The 18,077-nt window shown below is 39.7% G+C and overlaps 1 protein-coding gene across 1 annotated transcript in view; it reads right to left on the bottom strand.

Annotated features, from left to right (window-relative positions):
• Positions 1 to 18,077, bottom strand: part of LOC102425104 (serine/threonine-protein kinase TNNI3K) — a 285,729-nt gene that overhangs the window by 80,776 nt on the left and 186,876 nt on the right. Inside the window, exons 19-21 of the mRNA XM_023751739.1 lie at positions 14,204 to 14,256; positions 13,831 to 13,883; positions 9,931 to 10,063 (exon numbers count right to left, since the gene is read on the bottom strand). Of these exons, the coding sequence (XP_023607507.1) occupies positions 9,931 to 10,063; positions 13,831 to 13,883; positions 14,204 to 14,256 (239 nt within the window). The remainder of the gene's footprint in view (positions 1 to 9,930; positions 10,064 to 13,830; positions 13,884 to 14,203; positions 14,257 to 18,077) is intronic.

Raw genomic sequence — 18,077 nt, 5'->3', positions numbered from 1 at the left:
AATTTGCTTCTGTGAGTCTTAATTTCTAGAGAGCAGTTAGGACATAGTGTAATGGTGACAACCATAGGCTTTGGGGACAGGGAGCCATACACTTAAATTTTGGCTATACCTCTTACTAGCATGTGACACTGAGCATATATCTCACCCAAATAGGATCCAAACCACAGGATACCCTTGGAATTAGAAGAGACAGAGTACATAAAGCATCTGACACACTGTCGGTCCCACATAGGGTTAGCTGCTGTTGTTGCTATAATTATTACCTACATCTCCAAGGGTCTTTCTGATTCCTTTTATCCTGAGCCTAGAGAACTGTTGTATGTTTTCTGTCCTGTCTAGACCAGAAATCTTAGTTCCTTTGGGGGTTTTCTTTGGGCATGAACACCCAGTAAAACATTGCAACGAGTTACTGTGAATTACAAGGCTATAAACCACGGCCATTGTGGAGAGGATGACTAAGCAGCTCTTCATGATGAACTTAATTAGCTCTGCATTGCTTATGGATAAATTGGTACTAGATTTTGAATCCCTAAAGTAATCAATCTCGTATTCTCCTATGTTTTATAAGAGGAAATCTAGGCACGCACATTTTAAAAAGGAGAGCAATAAAGTACCACGTTTTGTTTCCAAGTTTTGACTAAGAGAAAATTGCCAGAATGTTGTTGTTTTTTTCCAATTTGGATTGTGTGTACGTGTGTTCTAAAAGACACAATTGATTCAACTTCACTGTTTTTAATGGGCAGGGTGTGGTGAAACAAAGCACAGGCATTCCACCGTCTCAGCAAGAGCGGAGACATTCTTTGTTGAACTGACACTTTTCAATGATGTATCACCAGAGCGTAGAGCATCTGAGAGAGACCATGAGATTGCAATCTTGAGATTGTACTAAGAATGGCTTAATTTTTTAAACCACATCCCATTCTCATTACAGGCTGTCAGAAGAATAGATTAATTTGCACCATTGTCTGTTCTCATTGCAATCTTTGTCAGTGTAATGAAGTATTGGGATGTTAATATCAGCTATATTCATAGAAATATCACCATCCATTGGACCGATTTGATCTGTGTAGTTATTGGCTGGCTCCGCTCTTCTCAGTGAAAAACTGATAAGGGTTAGCTCAGCAAACAGAAGATTTCAGAACTTTAGCTCACTCCTATTTTCCTATAACTTGACAACACACAGTCCACATCATCCGTGTGCTTATGCCTTTTGAGGTTATTATATGTAGGATGTTTTAGGATCCGAATCATATATGGAGAAGAACATAATCATCAAATATTTAAGCATGGGTAGCAAATGGCTATAAATATGAGACCTATGACATAACTGCGTCTCTAAATGTACTTCAATTCGTATTTTTTAAAGCCATATGTGAAACATAAAAATGTCTGCAAGCCATATTTGGTTCCCGGACTGCAGTTTGCAACTCTGAGTTAACGTCTCAATATGAAGTCTCACCCAAATCTGGCTAGAATAAATTGGCAGATGTTCTTAATTTGCTGTCACACTGCAGACTTAGAGCCTGGCACTAAGGAATCCCAGGGCACAGAGTTGAGTCTCCTCATGAACCAGCTGGCACCACACAGGAAAACAAAAGGAAAACGAGAGGCTCTCTTCTTTGGCCCCAAACTCTAATCTGAAAGTGATCTGCAAAATTGGTTACCTGGTTAGAAGAAAATGGATTGGATACAATTTATATTGATGGATTAATTCATCCCAGATTTCTTCTTTAGTTTTTCATGACATATCAGGGGTGACAGGCCCAGGAGAGAAATCAAATTGGAGAGGCAGGTGTTGGTTTCTTTCTCTGACGAGTATCCAAGACAGTTCTTGTTTGCCAGGTCATACCAGCTCCTTTTTTATTTTGCCTGGTTCTTTCCTCTCTGCTTGGCTTCAGACGTTGGCTCCTTCTCCTTCTAATCTAATCATTTCTCTCACAAATTTGCTCTCTTCCTATATGCGTCATGCTCCTGCTGGCTAAGCCAGAAGTCTGTAAGTCATCTTCGACTTCTTCCATCTCCCCTCCCCCAATGTGCTCCCACCTCAATCTATCAGCAAGTTTTATTAAAATCTTCTGAAGCCAACCTCTCCTTTCTCTTCCAAAGCCACTACTCTAGTTAAGGTTTTATACATCCTCTTCTTTATTACTTGATTTCCTTGCCTATGCTTTGAATCTCTCAATCCAGCTTTTGCTTTGTAGCATTTTAAAAATAATAATATAATGGTACTATTACCCTACTTAAAAGCCTACAGTGTCTTTCATTGTTGACACACAAGGCCCTTCCGCCATCTGGCTCTAGTTTTACATTTACAGCATGTCTTGCTCCTGATCCCCTTTTAGTCTCTGATTCATCCCTGTTGTATTACAGTGGAACCATTTTTCTCAAACTTAATTCATTCTGGAAGGCCATTCAAGAAGCGATTTATTAAAAAAATGAATCATTTTTTACGCATTAGAAATACTGTAAATGGAATGAATGTTCTAGACCCCCTAATGATTCATGTTTTAACCTTTCTTATATACAGTACATGTTTACTCTACTGTTTAATCTATAAACAAATACTTCTTTTCTTAAATTTATGAGCCACCCCCTACTAGCATTAAAGGAATCACTTTCAGTGCTGGGTTCAGGGGTGACTTTCAGGAGGTCAGTGTGCAGCATCTGGCTTGTTCACATATCACTGTCTCAGGAATGTTGTCACCGGCTAATTGCTTTTCCTTTATCCAAATCAACAAGTTTTTTTTTTTTAACTCTTCAAGTGCCTGTGATCATTGTTTCTTTCACAACCTTAGCAACATCAGCACTCTTGCTGGCCTCTTTATGTTTTAAAATTGTGCTAGTCATCCATTTCACCAGCAACTAAAGCAAAACAAACAAACAAACAAAACAAAAAATGAACAAACAAACCCACAAAAATATTCACAGCACAATTTCCTGTGATGTTAAACACCGGAGGGTTAGTGGTAAACGGACTCACATTCTGTCCTTTGTTGACTGAGGGATGCTTTTTGTCAAGCTGATGTATCAGCATGAAGGGGTTGTCAGAAAGAGAACCTAAATTTTGTTCCACAACCAGGACATTTTTCCTGTGAACAACTTAGTCCAGAACTGAATTGTTCAAGATGGGAGACGTTGGAGAACTGAGGTTTGACTATATTTGTGGCTCTCTCCTACCTCTGCACCTCGCCCATGCTGTTTTCTGCTGGGACATCTTCTCTATCTCCCCACTATTTACCTATTGAATTCGTACTCATCTTTTAAAGATGGAGTTCAGGTATCAGCTGCTCTAAGAATCCTTCCCTGATATCCTTTTGCCACCACTAGTCTGGGCAGGAGACCCTCCTGGGAGCATCATAAGCACACCGTGCTTCAGTATAGTTAGGCCTTCTCTGTACTATGAGGGCCTGGCAATGCCCTATTCCTTTTTGTTTTCCTTTTATTCTAGCACCATTCTTGGCCAGAGGAGCACTAAATGATCACCTAAAGACAATAATAATAACAGCTAATACTTATTTATTGAGTGTTTACTAATGCCAGCCACATCCAAACCCTTTGAGGTAGGTCCCATTATTATCACCACTTTAAAAAGAAAGAAACCGAAGTACTGAACTACAGCTTGTATAAGTAGCTTACATGAGGTCACAAGATTCATGCTCTTACACATTATGCAAATGTTCTGTAGCCCATACACTGTTAGCCTGGAAAATTCCTTAAGAATTGAGTTAATGGCCAACATTCTAACATCTTTAAATTTTTAAACAAATACATAGAAATTAGTTGATATGGTAACAGTGAGCAGGCACCCTATGTTCCTTCATGGTGCTATTTGGCTGGAGCTGTGAGCCCCTGCCCCATTGCATCAGAACACGTGATTTCCTGTTCATCACACTGTGCTGTGTAGAACACTTGCCTGCTTCTGCTGGCCCTGTGGGCATAGTTCTTTCGAAACCTGGAATTATAAGGTTAAGTTAAAAATATACTATGTAAAAGAGACCCTGAATACAAGTTTTTCTGAATGCATACCCATTACTTGCAGAAGAGTCAATGCTAATATTTGTGCCCTACTTTTATATTTCTCCCAGGAGATAGGATTCTGCCATATCCAGGAGGATGAGCCATGTGTAATGTTGCTATTACTGTAATTGATAATGCTGTCCCACATTGTAGTCATGGATTTGTTCCTCATGGTAAATGGCTAATATGCAGCTTATACTGAATGTGATGCTTCACATGATTTATTGCTAAACATATGCTAGATTGCCTAACCACTGCAATGATATTAACAGTCTCGTTTCTTGATGCATGGCCACTGTCCCATTTTTAAAAATGCAGCATCTATCATAGGCGCACTCTCTTTCTAATAACGTACTATAAATTCTAATATCTGGGATATTGGAATCCAGTTATTCTTAGGCAAGACTTTTAACTGTTCTATTATGTAATATTCTCCTCCAAAAACAATAAATGTTTCTGTGGGTACAAGAGAGAGGGAAACTCCATCTCTTTGAAATATTCATTTTTTAATTTGCAAAGTATAATAAAGAGTAGAGAAAACAACAAAACCATATGAGTGAAATGTAAATACTATGGTAAATGATGACTTAGGGCAGGGAGGAGACTGAGCTTAAGTCAATATTGAAGAATTAAGGAAGATGTTTTTGGAAGAAGTAATATTGAAGACCTAAAGTAAATTGGAGTTAGTATGATGAAAAGAGGGGAAGAGTATCTCTGACAAATGACATGGACGTGAGAGGAAATGGGGCATGTTGGGGAAATGAAATAGAAATGTGGCTGGAACTTAGATGAGAGTCTGCAAGTGGCAGCAGGGAGATGGGGGAGAAAAGCAGGGGCATAATTATGTGGATTGTTTTTAGGAATTTTGTTTTTATCTTAAGAGCAAAGAAAAAACATTAGAGATTTTAAGTAAGGGAAGCCAGATGATCAAATTTGAGTTTTTAGAAAGCTAAATCTAGTTATAGAATGGCAGTTGGTGGGGAAAAAATGCTGAGCAAAACTGGAGACAAGGATACCACGTATGATACTGCGCACTATTCTGCCTGTGAAAGAGAAAGTAGCAGTAAAGAGGGTGGTAAGTGTATAGATTTGAAATATTTAGAAAGTGAGACTGAAAATAAGCAAAGTGGGGGGGGGGTGAAGAAAGGAAAAAAGAGAGGGAGGGAGGAGGGAAGGAAAAAAATCAGGAAAGAGAAGAGCCAAGGTGACTTGCAGTGTCTGTATGGGCTTCTTGGAGAATGAGTTCCACTCAAGTATAGAATCCTAGGAAGCCTGAACCCTGTATTAGCCTTTGCCCTTATCTTTCATCTTACATTTGCAGAGTTTTCAATTGACAAAGTTCAGTCACAAGCATCTCATTTAATCCTCAAAGCAATCTTTGTGGTGTCATCATTAACTGAATTATTAAAGAAACTGCAAAAGGGCAACATATTGAAGGCACCAAGAGAAGGCAAGAGTCACTGGAGCTGGGGAAGTTAAATGATACAAGCAAGGTTAGGGTCTTGCAGGGCATATTAAGAATTTTGAGATTTAATCCTAAGAACATGGGAAGTCATAGGATAACTTTAAAAATAGTGACATAATCAAGTCTGTGTTTAAACTATCATTCCAGTGTAGGCATAGGGACTAAAGAGGAAGTGGGGACAAGAATAAAAGGGGAACAGTCAATAGCTATTGCGGTAATTTAAGTGACCAAGATGGCAGTTTAAAACAGGGTGGTGGTGGATAAAACTTTAAGAAGTAGATATATTTGAGTTATATATCTCACCATTTTATTCAGTGTTACACTGAGGGTCCTTGCCTTGTGTGAGAGGCAAGAAAAAGATATAAAAGACACATGGATTGAAAATAAATAAATAAAATTTTCTTTATTCACAGGTGACCTAATCTTCTATGTGGAAATTCATAAAGAATGTAGAAAAACACTACTTGAACTAATAAATTAATTTAGCAACTTTGCAGGGTACTAGGTTGTTATTTAAAAATTTTAATTATATCTCTATACTATAAAAGAACCATTGGACATTGAAATTTAACAAAAAATAGCATCAAGAAACAAAATACTTAGAAGTAGGTCTAAAAATATGTGCAAGGTTTGTATGATAAAAACTAAAACACACTGATGACAGAAATTAAAGAAGACCCAATGAATGGAGAGATACACCATGTTTATCATTTGGAAGATCCCATGTACCCAAAGCAATTTTAACAAAGAAGAACAAAGTTGGAGGGTTCATATTGCATTTTAAGACTTACTATAGTCTATCAATAGTCTGGTAGTGATATAAAGGTAGACATATCAATGGAACAGAAGAGTTTATAAGTAGATACACATAGATCTGGTCAATTGATTTTTAAAAAGGTACCAAACATACTTAATGGAGACAGTTTTTTCAACTAATCATGCTGAAATATTGGAAATGTATATAAAAAATAAACCAGTAAATTAACAAAAGAATAACAAACTCAACCAATACCTTGTACAATTTTTTAAAAAGGAACTCAGGAATATGTTAGTTAGGATACACAAAAAATTTGACTTAATTATTGGTTAAGTAGATTTTATTGAAATCAAAAACTTCTGCTATTTAAAAGATATTGCTAAGAAAATAGGGAGGTAAGCCACAGACTAGAGAAAAATACTTGCAAAAAACATAGCAATGAAAGAGTTCTACCTAGAACCTAAGAACCCTTACAGCTAAATAATAAGGCAATTTGAACAAACCCTTTACTGAAGAAAGAGATGTAAACAGCAAATAAACACATGAAAATATTATCAACATCTTGAGTTATTAGAGAAATATAAAACAATACCACAATGATATAGCATTATACACTTACTCTAGTGACAGATATTTTATCTTAAATAAATAATTAAAAAGTGCTGGCAAGGATATGGAGCAGCTGAAATTCTCATATACTGCTGGTGGGAATCCATACTGGCACAAACACCTTGGAAAAACTCTTACCATAAGATCTAGTAATCCATCTCATGTATTTACCTAAGAGTAATGAAACATCCATACAAAGACTTGAGTGGTTTTAGCAATCTATATTATAAAGAACCAGGGTTCTAATGACCGAAGGCTTGACCAGACCGGAAGTCAGTGCTGGGTTGCCATGGTGGCCCAGCACTGATGGAGGCTGCTGTGGGTGCCCCGACCCAACACTGATTGCCTAGGGGGCTGTGGATCAGGCCTGGAGAGAGGCCTGCAGAGAGAAAGGCAGGGTCTGATTCGTAGCCTCTGTGGCAGCCATTGATCAGAACTTGCTTCTCTTTCTCTCCTGGACTGGCCAACAGCTGTGCCTCCATTTCTCTCCAGGCCTCCACTGGGGTTGCTGATCAGCCCCACTCTTCTGATCAGGCCCCGTTGATAGGCCCAGAGACACTGACTGGCATAGAAACTGACCAATCAGAACCAAATTGGCCGGTAGAGGAGGGTGGTTAGGGGTGATCAGGCAGGCAGAGGCAGTTAGGGGCGATCAGGCCACCAGGGAAGGGCAGTGGAGGGTGGTTAGGGGTGATCAGGCAGGCAGAGGCAGTTAGGGGCGATCAGGCCACCAGGGAAGGGCAGTTGGGGGTGAGATCAGACCAGCAAGGTAGGTCAGTTAGGGGCGAGATCAGACCAGCCAGGGAGGGCCATTGGGGGCGAGATCAGGCCGGCAGGAAAGGCAGTTGGGGGCAACCAGGCTGGCAGGGGAGAGCAGTTGGGGGCAAGATCAGGCCAGCAAGAGAGGGCAGTTAGGGGTGATCAGGCAGGCAGAGGCATTTGGAGGTGAGATCAGGCCAGCAGGGGAGAGCAGTTGGGGGCTCGATCAGGCTGGCAGGGGAGGGCAGTTAGGGGTGATCAGGCAGGCAGGCAGAGAGGTTAGGGGCAATCAAGCAGGCAGGCAGGTGAGTGGTTAGGAGCCAGCAGTCCCAGATTGTGAGAGGGGTGTCTGACCGTCGGTTTAGGCCTGATCCCACAAGGTCAGACATCCCCCGAGCGGTCCCCGATTGGAGTGGGTGCAGGCTGGACTGAGGGAACCTCCCCCCGTCCGTGCACAAATTTCATGCACTGGGCCTCTAGTTTTATTAATAATAGCCCCAAAGTGAGAATAACTCAAATGATCATCAACTTGTCAATGCATAAACACAATGGAATATCACACAGGAATAAAAAAGAATTAATTACTGGTGAATGTAACCACATAATTCCATTTATATGATATTCTGGAAAATGTAAACCTATAGGCACAGAAATGAGTTTAGTGGTTGCCAGGGGCTAGAGGTGGGAAAAAGTGGATTAACTCCAAAGAGGCACCAGGGAACTTTCTGAAGTGATAAAAATGCACTATCTTGTGATCGTATTTATGGATATACAACTGTATATATTTATTAAAACTCATTTAATTGTCATCTTAAAATGACAAAATTTACTATATATAAATTATACTTTAATAAACTTTATTTTTTTAAAGATTATCAGAGTATAAATGATAAAGATGGTGGCTTGAGCTAAGATGGTGGTGGATGGAGTAAGTAGTGAATAAATGTAGATGTATTTAGGATATAAAATCAACATGAATATATGAATGAAATGCCAAAGAAGATGAGAGGGAGGAAGATGTATCTCTTTCTTATGAACAATGCCACAATATGTCTAACATTACTGGATTCTTTAGAATAAGTGCATTTTTTACTGTAGTCGCTGGTCTTGATTAGAATGAAAATTCTAAGGGGTAAAGAGACAGCAGTGAGTCTGAACAAGACATTACAAATGGCAATGTTGGTTTAATTCAAAATAGAGTCCTTACATCCACACTATAATAATGGTAAATATCATCATTTGGAACCATGAAAAATTATATATAGATTAGGACAATTAAATAATCATTGTACTAAGTAACTATGTACAGACCACATAATTTGTGAAAAGCTCTCCATTAGACACTATGCAGAATGTAATGAAAGAACATATGGTATTAAGGACAAAGCTACCTTTAAAAGAAAATATAAAATGTGGCTTTTGCTCTGTACACAAGTGCTAATCATTATTGTGATTCTGGTTAAGACTTATGAGTATACACGTTTGTAAGATCCGTCTTTCCCTAAGATCACTTTTGACTTTATTCTTCTGATATATGGTGATAGGCTGGCCACTAGGCACTTCAAATATAATTTATTTAAAATGTATTTATGATTTAATTTGAAAACAACTTTTCATGCATGCTTGGTTTTTGGGGATGCAAAGTCCTTAAGTACTTTCAGCATAATGGTGGACACAAGTAAGTAAACACTGTGACAAGACATGAAAGACACACAGATACAGTGACGAGACAGATGCAAATAAAATTTACTTTAAACCTCAAATCCTGTAATTAAATTCCCTACCTCCACCACCTCCATGGACATAGTATATTATTAACAATATTAGGCTCACCCACAAAGCCCCATTTTTGGAATGTATCCATATATGTAACACAAAATTGTTAGGAAAAGTAATTCTCTTCTTGACAGGTTATTTTTATGTGTTGCTACTTTCAGCTCACCCCTCCATACACACTAAAAAGGCACTTTTGAAATATAATATCAAAAGATAAGTATTGCACTGCCCACTTATTTGTACCTACATGTCACATGGCCATAGTCATTTGCTTGTTTTGTTAACAACAGGTAAATCGAAGCACTGAGCATTAATAAAATATACCTACACTTTTGTGTGCTCGTGTCTAAAATCACAGAATTAGGTCATTATGTTTTTTGGATTGGGCATACATCTTAAAACAATTTGAGATTGTTTATTTACCTCTCACCTTGCCAACCCACCAAGAATACTCATTTTTTTTCAGGGAAAAAAAGTGTTTCTTGAGGTTGTAAAAGTGCATGGAACTAAGGAAAACAAGAGAAACTTTCATTGCAGCCTGGCTTACCTGGCTTGAGATGAGCAAATGGAATTTCGCCGGTGAGAAGTTCCCACAGACACAGAGCGTAGCTGAAGACATCAGCTTTGATGGTGTAGCGTGTGCACTGCGTGAAGACCTCAGGAGCCATCCAGCGGAGGTTCTGTGTGTGGAGAAACATCCACAGGTCATTTATTCACCATGTGTTTAGTTCTTCCACCGTAGAACAGTGTTCTTCTTAGTGAGGACTTGCTTGTTAAGTGTCTTCCCAACATTCTCAAAAGACAAAAACGTAAAATAACATTGACACAGTGCTACACTCAATTTGTCCAATAAATAATGTGTTTACTGTTGTTCAGTTTTTCAAAAGACATTTTTTTTAATCATTGGAAGATCATGAAATCCATAATTTTTCCAAAAATAGTGCAACAATAGGAATCATCGAGTTTCCCCGTTTCTTATTAAGTGATGATCAACAGCAGAGCTTTTGTTGTCTTTGATCATCTTTCCCCCAGAAGCCTTATAAGTTTCTGAATGGCGAGCCTTGATGTTCATCCAGGAAATCTATATTTCCCTCCGAGTGAATCTACACACTGTGGGAGGCACCGTCCCTCCTTTAGATCTGCAGGTTATAATTCAGGAAATCACTAAATGAGGCCCATAAATAGTACCCTCATGACTGAGGAGAGAAGGGGCCTCTGGGGAGTGCCCAGAATATACTATGAAGTAGATTTCTCATGGGCAGGATCAGGTCTGTCTTACCTCCTTTGTTGGCCCAGACATGTTATTTCTGAATGCTGCTTGTGCAATAGCCCAGAAAGAAAGCCCATGAAATGTTACAAGTCAGTTTCTCTGCACAAAGCTCTATCCTCATGTTTAGATGGCATTATTTGCATTCTTTTCTCTTGCAATTATGTAGTTTTCAGTTTTAGGTATCTTTCCATTCTGAAATGCAAATGCGTAAATTTGGTTTATTTGTGGCGTAGGCAACAGCTCTAGATTTTGAGTTAGAAGATGCATCTTCTAGATTTGGCTCTGCCACTATTTGGGGCACTCTGGGCAAGTCTCTCATGCTTTCAGGAATTTAGATTCCTCGGGGGCATAATAGGAGGAAAAAGCCCTTCAGCTCCAAAACCCCTTGGCTCCATAATCATAGCAATGAACTTCGCCAAACACCTTCTTTCTTTGTATTTCCGTGGAAGGAAACCAGAATTTTTACTGAAATTCTGTGTGTAGTGCTGGCTGCTGGTAATTCTTTTGAAGTGTCTACCTTATTTTGAAATCATGCATAATTATAGCTTTCCAAGAACATCTTTATTCCGATTATGGTCCTCACATGCTATTCCTCCACACGAGCTCTCAAATTCCAAATAGCCTCCTTTTATGCAGGAGATTATGCGTTGTGTCACAACATTGCCTAAGTGGGAGTAGGCATACAGAATGCCCGATTTTTCACAGGCGGGTAATAGAGGAATTAACAAACTTACATAAGGCCATATAACTGGTAAGAAACAAAATAGTCTTCACAATAAACTTAGAGTAGTGCTGTGCTTAAAGACTACACGCTGCTGCCACAATAAAAGGATGTAACTCACTGTTGGTGAAATGCAATTCAATTCCATTCAATGAAAGTTTGTTTAGTCAGAGAATCTCAACTGGCCTCATTTTAGACTCACCTGAGGGAACTTTTAAAGGAGACAGGTACACAAACTCAACACTAGGCCAATAAAATCAGAATTTCTGGGGACTGAATTTAAATAGTATATGTTTAAAAAGTTTCCAAAGTGATTTAAATGTGCAACCTGGGGTGAGAACCACTATGTTCCAGGTACCAGATGAGGTCTCTGTGTCCTATCAAAAGAGAACACACTTTTCACACGACCCTGATACCCTACCATTTCCCTTGCTTACTTTACTCCAGTCACTATGGCCTTGAACACACACAAAACTCTCCCGCCTCAGGGCCTTTGCACTTCCTGTTTCCCCTGTCTGCACTGCTCTTCCTCCTACATAGACAACTCACACATCAGTTCTCTTACGGGATGTTGTCTTTCCTTCTCATCCTATCTAAACGGCACCCCCATCACTTTCCTTTCATACATCTGCTTTGTTTTTCCTGCATGACACTTATCACCACTTATTTTGTTAACTTGTTCAGAGTCTATCTTTTTCTAGTAGGAACAAGAACTTTATTTTGTCTGCTCTAATATCCCCAGTTCCTAAATGAATGTCTGACACCTAGAAGGTGCTTCACAAATATTTACTGAACAGATGAATGAAACCTAACTGGGGAAACCAACATGTATAATCCTACTTGGATACAACATGGTCCATGATGTTTTTCCTGCCTTTCTCTCTAACTCATCTCTCACTTTTTCTTCCTCACACAGTACATGCCAACAGTGCCAAGCTTATGAAGTTCTCCCAGGAAGTCTGATATTTCTCATCATCCCTTATGTATTTGCTCATGCTATTGTTGACTCTGCCTGACACCCCCTCCTGTTTCTTACACATCTGATTTACATCTACCCATCCCACCTGAGCTCCCATCACTATGTCATATCGTATCACTGAACCTCCACACTGCTTTCAATTCCCGTTCTCCTCACTAGAAAATGAACTCTTTGAGATCAAGGACTAGGCTTTTACCCACATTTTGCATTCCTGGCCTTTTGCCCAAGGCCTGGCACCTGGTAGGCCCTCAATAAATGTTTGTTGAATGAGTAGGAGTACAAACCAGCATTGCAAAATGCCACAAAGGCTCAGAGAGAAAAGTGTATGGGGAGGAGGTGGAAAGGTGGGCAGGTTATGGAAGGAAAGGTACTTAAAGTGAATGTGACTTCCCGGGCCTGGCAAGAAAAGGAGACTTCCTCCAGGGTGGGTGCAGGGAGCACTTCAGAGTCACAGGGATGTGAACGTGAATGGTGTGTCTGCAAGATGGTTAAGTGGGGTGTGTGGGGGAGCACAGGGAATTTGAGAGACCTTGTCATGGGACAGGAGGTCACAGAGGGGTCTGGGGCCAGACTGGGAAGGGCGGGAGGCTTCCAGGCAAAGGAATTGGGATGTTGGCCTGTGGGAAGTGGGCATAATTGATGGTTTACAGGAGGAGGTAAACAGTCAAAACACAACACTTGGCTGATTTTGCAAAGAATGAGCTGGATGAGAGGACTGAGTTAGAAGCCTATTGCCATAATCCAGAAAAGAGAGGCTGAGGGCCTGAACTGATGCAATGGAAAATGAGAAACTGTGATGAACTTAAAAAAAACAAAAGAAACAATCAGAAAAATGATTGAGTAATGTGTCAGTGGAAGCAGGAAAAGGAAGGAATGACAAATTAACCCAAGCTTGGGTAATTAAATAACACAGATACTCCAAAAAAGAGAAGTGTACATTTTTGGGGGATTGGGAGTATGAAGGAGGGGACAGGTGATGAGTTTAATTGCAGACATTTTGAGTACCATGATACTTGCTTCAGATGTTAAAGCTTATACTATTTTACTTAAACATTAATGCTTAGCTATGGCACCTATTGTCTTATAATGTTAAAGTGGAACATGAGTTGTCAATAGATGCTGATGAGCTACAAATTTTCTAGTGAATTACCTATTAAGTTTTAACTATACTACTTAATAAGGATATCTGAATATGAAAACCAATTATCCATGCCTGCCATGTACTTATCAGTTACATTTGAAACAAATTCTTTATTATCTTATTCATAACATTATATATATAATCTATTTTCTTCTGGGACAGCCTTGAAATGGGTTCTTTGAGGGCTTACTGAAAATAAAAGCACAAAACATTATCCTGCCCCTGGGACAATGGCATTTCTTCCACTTAAAGCTGCTCTCAATCTCACTTCCTCTCATGCTGAGTGCACACATTTTAATTGTTTCACAATTTTAGGGAACACAAGCAGCAGCAAACCCCAGGTTGTTTTGTCATGTTGTCTTCATCCAGAGACTGTAGAAATCTTGATTCTGAGGGAAACAAAACAAATCCAGGTCAAAGGACATATCTTAAAACCAGGGTCAAAGATTACAGCTAAAATGTTGAAACCCTAAGAAACCTCTACCTTCTTTAACTTCTCAGTTCCTTTATTTTAGCTGAGGATACCCAAGGGGGGAAACTGAAAATAAATTATATACTTAACAAAAAGCAGGATCATTGAAATCTGAAGGACTTAGAGAAGTGCAGTTGTCAGGGTGGAATCTAATGTCTGTCACACAATATGAGGCACAAGCTATGCAAGGAAGAAAGAAACTGATATAATTTGAGGAATTATACATAAAAATCTCACCTCCAAAATCTGCCACCACAGCATGCCCGTCTTCATACAGAAGAATATTGTGACTGTAAAAAAAAACAACACACAACAGACTTTGAGTAAACTTTATTTCCTAATCTGACTGGCCTCTCAAGGAGGAGGTCAACAGTAATCATTTGTTTATCCCAGAATCAAAACAAGCCTCAGAAGCTAACAGAGATCTCAGGCTAGTGGCTCTGATTTTTTTAGTTTTCCAATTCAAAAGGAATATTTTAAAATTTGTGGTCATCTTATATCTGATTTTGAAAGTATACAAAGTATCTTACTTTAGATAAATTTTCCAAAGTTGTCCAAAAGACTAATTAGCTGAAGATCCGATTATTAGCTCTTTAAAGCTCATCTGGTAACACAATTTGGTTATAGGCAAAGAGTAAAGGCATTTGTGAGCATATTGGTGTCAGAGCCGGGGAGCCAGCTTGCCACAAGGACAGCTCAAGGCAGGGCCTGACATGAGAAGGAGTCTATGAAAAATGTCTTGGCCAATACGTTTTTGCTACAATCTCAAGACATAGGAGTGTTTTTAAGGCCTGTGAGATAAAACTAAGTTACTTTTGAAGATCTCAGGGAAGAAAAGTGCTTAAAGGTCATCAATGTTCTCCTTTTCAAGCCAGAATAAATAAAGAGTATCCTTTTGAAGAATTAAACCAAGGCTGGGACAACTCAAAGAGAGGTCATCTGTCCCACAAACTAGTGACTTGGCTATATTCCCTATGCTGTACTTAAGAAAGACATTCAATAAGAACAAATAAATTAAAAGAAACTGAAAATACACAATCATGAGTTTGGAAGGGTAAAGGTTATAGTATTCATTAGTCAGAAGTATTTATGGACCACCACTCAGGAATCTATAAATAAATATTTAAAATTCAGATAATCTTACATTTGGAAGAGACATCACAACTAACCAAGTTAAACCCTTTCAGTTTATAAAGGAGTTGTCCAAAGCTCAGAGAATTTGTCTATCTACGCGAAGTCATAAAAGTAGTCAGTGGCAGCGAAGATACAGAAACCAGTTCATCTAGGGCTAGGCCACTGTCTCAGATCTTAGAATAGTGCCTGGCAAATAGTAAGTGATCAATTAATTTTATGAATCATCCTTGTGTCATTACAGACCTTTTCCCAAAGCATAATATTTACTTTCTCACATTATCAAGACACTCTGCGAGAAGCAAATGATGCAAGTCATAGATTCCATCTTCAAGAGCATATCATCAGCTAATGAAAATGAAGATGAATGTGGGTAGTACAAGAATTTAATAAAACAGTGTAGATGTAAAGAAGAATTAGGTTTGAAGTGGGCTTTGAGGGACAGTCACAAACACTGGCGGAAAGCTGATCATGTGCCAGGAAATTTTCTATATACTGAGATATAGTGGTGAACAGGCAAAGAGCTTGTGAGCTTATGTTGCATTGAATAGGAAATGAGGCAGAGACAAACGGGAAAAGAAATGCAGGTTAGGGGACTCTCTTGGTAAAGGCCAAGAGATGGGAATATGTATAGTCTGTACTCAGAATAATAAGAATGTATTTACTAAGTTAGAGAGGACATGCTAGAGAATAATGGGGGCAAATTGAGTAGATAAGGTGTTGGATTACAAGGGAATTCGAAAGCCAGAGGAGGAATTCTTGACTTGCTACAAGGAGATTGCAAGTTTTTAGACATAGGGTGTAATGCTCTGAAAGTAGAGACTGGTGTAACAATTTTAGGTTCTAGGTACCAAAGGAGGAAAGCAAGGGGAGAGTGTCTGGCCCTTAGGTAGTATCATTTGGTCTGGTCCTGCCAAGGCAACTGAAGGTGGGACTCAAAATTCAATAAATCTAGGAGCATTTTTCATAGCAACATAATTTTTAAGTTGATAATTTTGTATGGCCCTCAAATGATGTTATGAATATCCAAATGGCCCTTGGCAGAAAAAATGTTCCCCACCCCTGAAAGTAAGAAGGTACAGTGAAAAACAAACAAACATAAAAACGATAGGGTGAATTCATGAAAACATCTGAAAGGAGTGTCTAAATCTTGGGGCAGCTTAGACTTGGGGGGAGGGGGAAGAGAACAAATACCAAGGATTGCCTTCAAGTTCTCTAGTTTAGAATTCTTAAGCCTAAAGCAATAACATATCCAATTAGAAAGAGTTGTCATACCAAAATTCCTGTGAGTTTTTATGAAAAGGACAGTGGCTGACTTGGGAGGCTGAGGAGTTTGACTATAGTCAATGTTGTGTTTGTCAAGGTTGGATTCACCAGATATATAACTATTATTTTTCATCATACCAATCAGCGACAGCATTGGGTCATTGGCATTGGGGTTGATGTCACTTAGGGAGCTGAAACCAGCTATGACAGTAGGAGTGATACAATTATTATTAGTGATAAGGTCAGGAGTCTATTACTGTGCTATGTCATAAACTGCAAGTTTTTTGAGAAGAGTGAGAATAATGAAAATTGTGGGAGTGGTGGGGCAGTAGCAGAGAGGGTGGTCACGAAGACAGAGGGAGTAAATATCTCATGATAGCTTCCTGTGGGCAGGTACTGGTACTTTAGAGATTTTTTCCATTCCTCACGAGCTCACTATGTGGTTGGTATTAGCATATCTAGTCTCCGGATGGATAATTGAGGTTCAGAGTGGTTACATCAGATGGCCAGTATCACAGCTGGTAAGAGGTGAAGGCAGCATTCAAATTCCATTCTCCAAAGTCTCCCCTTTTTAGGAGAAGCTGACTCCCTGAGGACTGCTACTAGATATAGAGGCAGAAATTCCAGAAACTCTGCTTGAGTGAATAGAGGCCTACCAGCAAGTGCCCCAAATGCCTATGTTCAAAGTACAACTGTAAGGTCATGAGAACGAAGCTGATAAACTGCATGGAAATAAATATAATACTCTGGACCACCAAGTCACATAGCATGTCAGGACTACACTTCCACCCTCCCAGAGCATGGTTGGTGTGCCATTTGTAGGTGAATGAGGCACAGTCACTAGGAACAGAGAACTTTCTAAATGACCTGGGAAGGACACCAGACACATGAAAAGTGTCAGTGCCATGGAGATTATCATTAGGATCAGTAGAGAGAAATAAAAGAAAGGTGATAGACATTCTAAGACTTTTTCTCCCCAAGAAGACCACCTGGGGTGTTCATTTTTATCTGTTTGCTTTTGTATAAAACTCTGGAAAGAGACAGTCTTTTGTTCTGTATGGCACTTTATGGAACATCTTCAGGCATAAAACATTTGGTGGAAACAGTCTTGTGAGTCAGACCCATTGGATATGAATTTGATAGATTAGCAAACCTGTCAGTAATTGGTTGAGTTAGCTCCTTAGCCCAAGTCTTATCACATGAGAGGAAAGACTCCAGGAGAAGTAAGGGGCAGGAGATGAGAGGAAATAGGTTACACAGAGGAAAGGAGAACATTGGTGAACAAATACTGTAATACACAAAAATGCAAATACTAGAGGCCCGTTGCAGGAAGATTCCTGCAAGAACAGGGCTACCTAAGGCCGGAGCGAAGCAGACAAGGGAGAGAAGCCTGTCTCTGCTGCCTTGCTCCCTCCCATCTCCACTGCCTCGCTCCCTCCCATCTCCGCTGCCTTGCTCCCTCCCGTCTCTGCTGCCTTGGCTCCCTTCCCTTTCTCCGCTGCCTTGCTCCCTCCCGGTCTCTGCTGCCTTGGCTCCTTCCCTTCTCCGCTGCCTTGGCTCCCTCTCTCTCTCTCTCTCAAACCTTTTTGGGATTTCTAGAGACCCCATCACTCTTTGTTGGGCTACTGAGATACCTTTGGCTGTTTGGCTGGAGGAGACAGGGTTTGGCGATGCGGGTTCGTCTCCTCCCATCTCCGCCCATCTTTGTGTCCCC

Source organism: Myotis lucifugus, unplaced genomic scaffold (assembly GCF_000147115.1).
Source record: "Myotis lucifugus unplaced genomic scaffold, Myoluc2.0 scaffold_25, whole genome shotgun sequence".
Classification (NCBI taxonomy): Eukaryota; Metazoa; Chordata; class Mammalia; order Chiroptera; family Vespertilionidae; genus Myotis; species Myotis lucifugus.
This window is presented reverse-complemented; position numbering and strand designations above follow the sequence as displayed.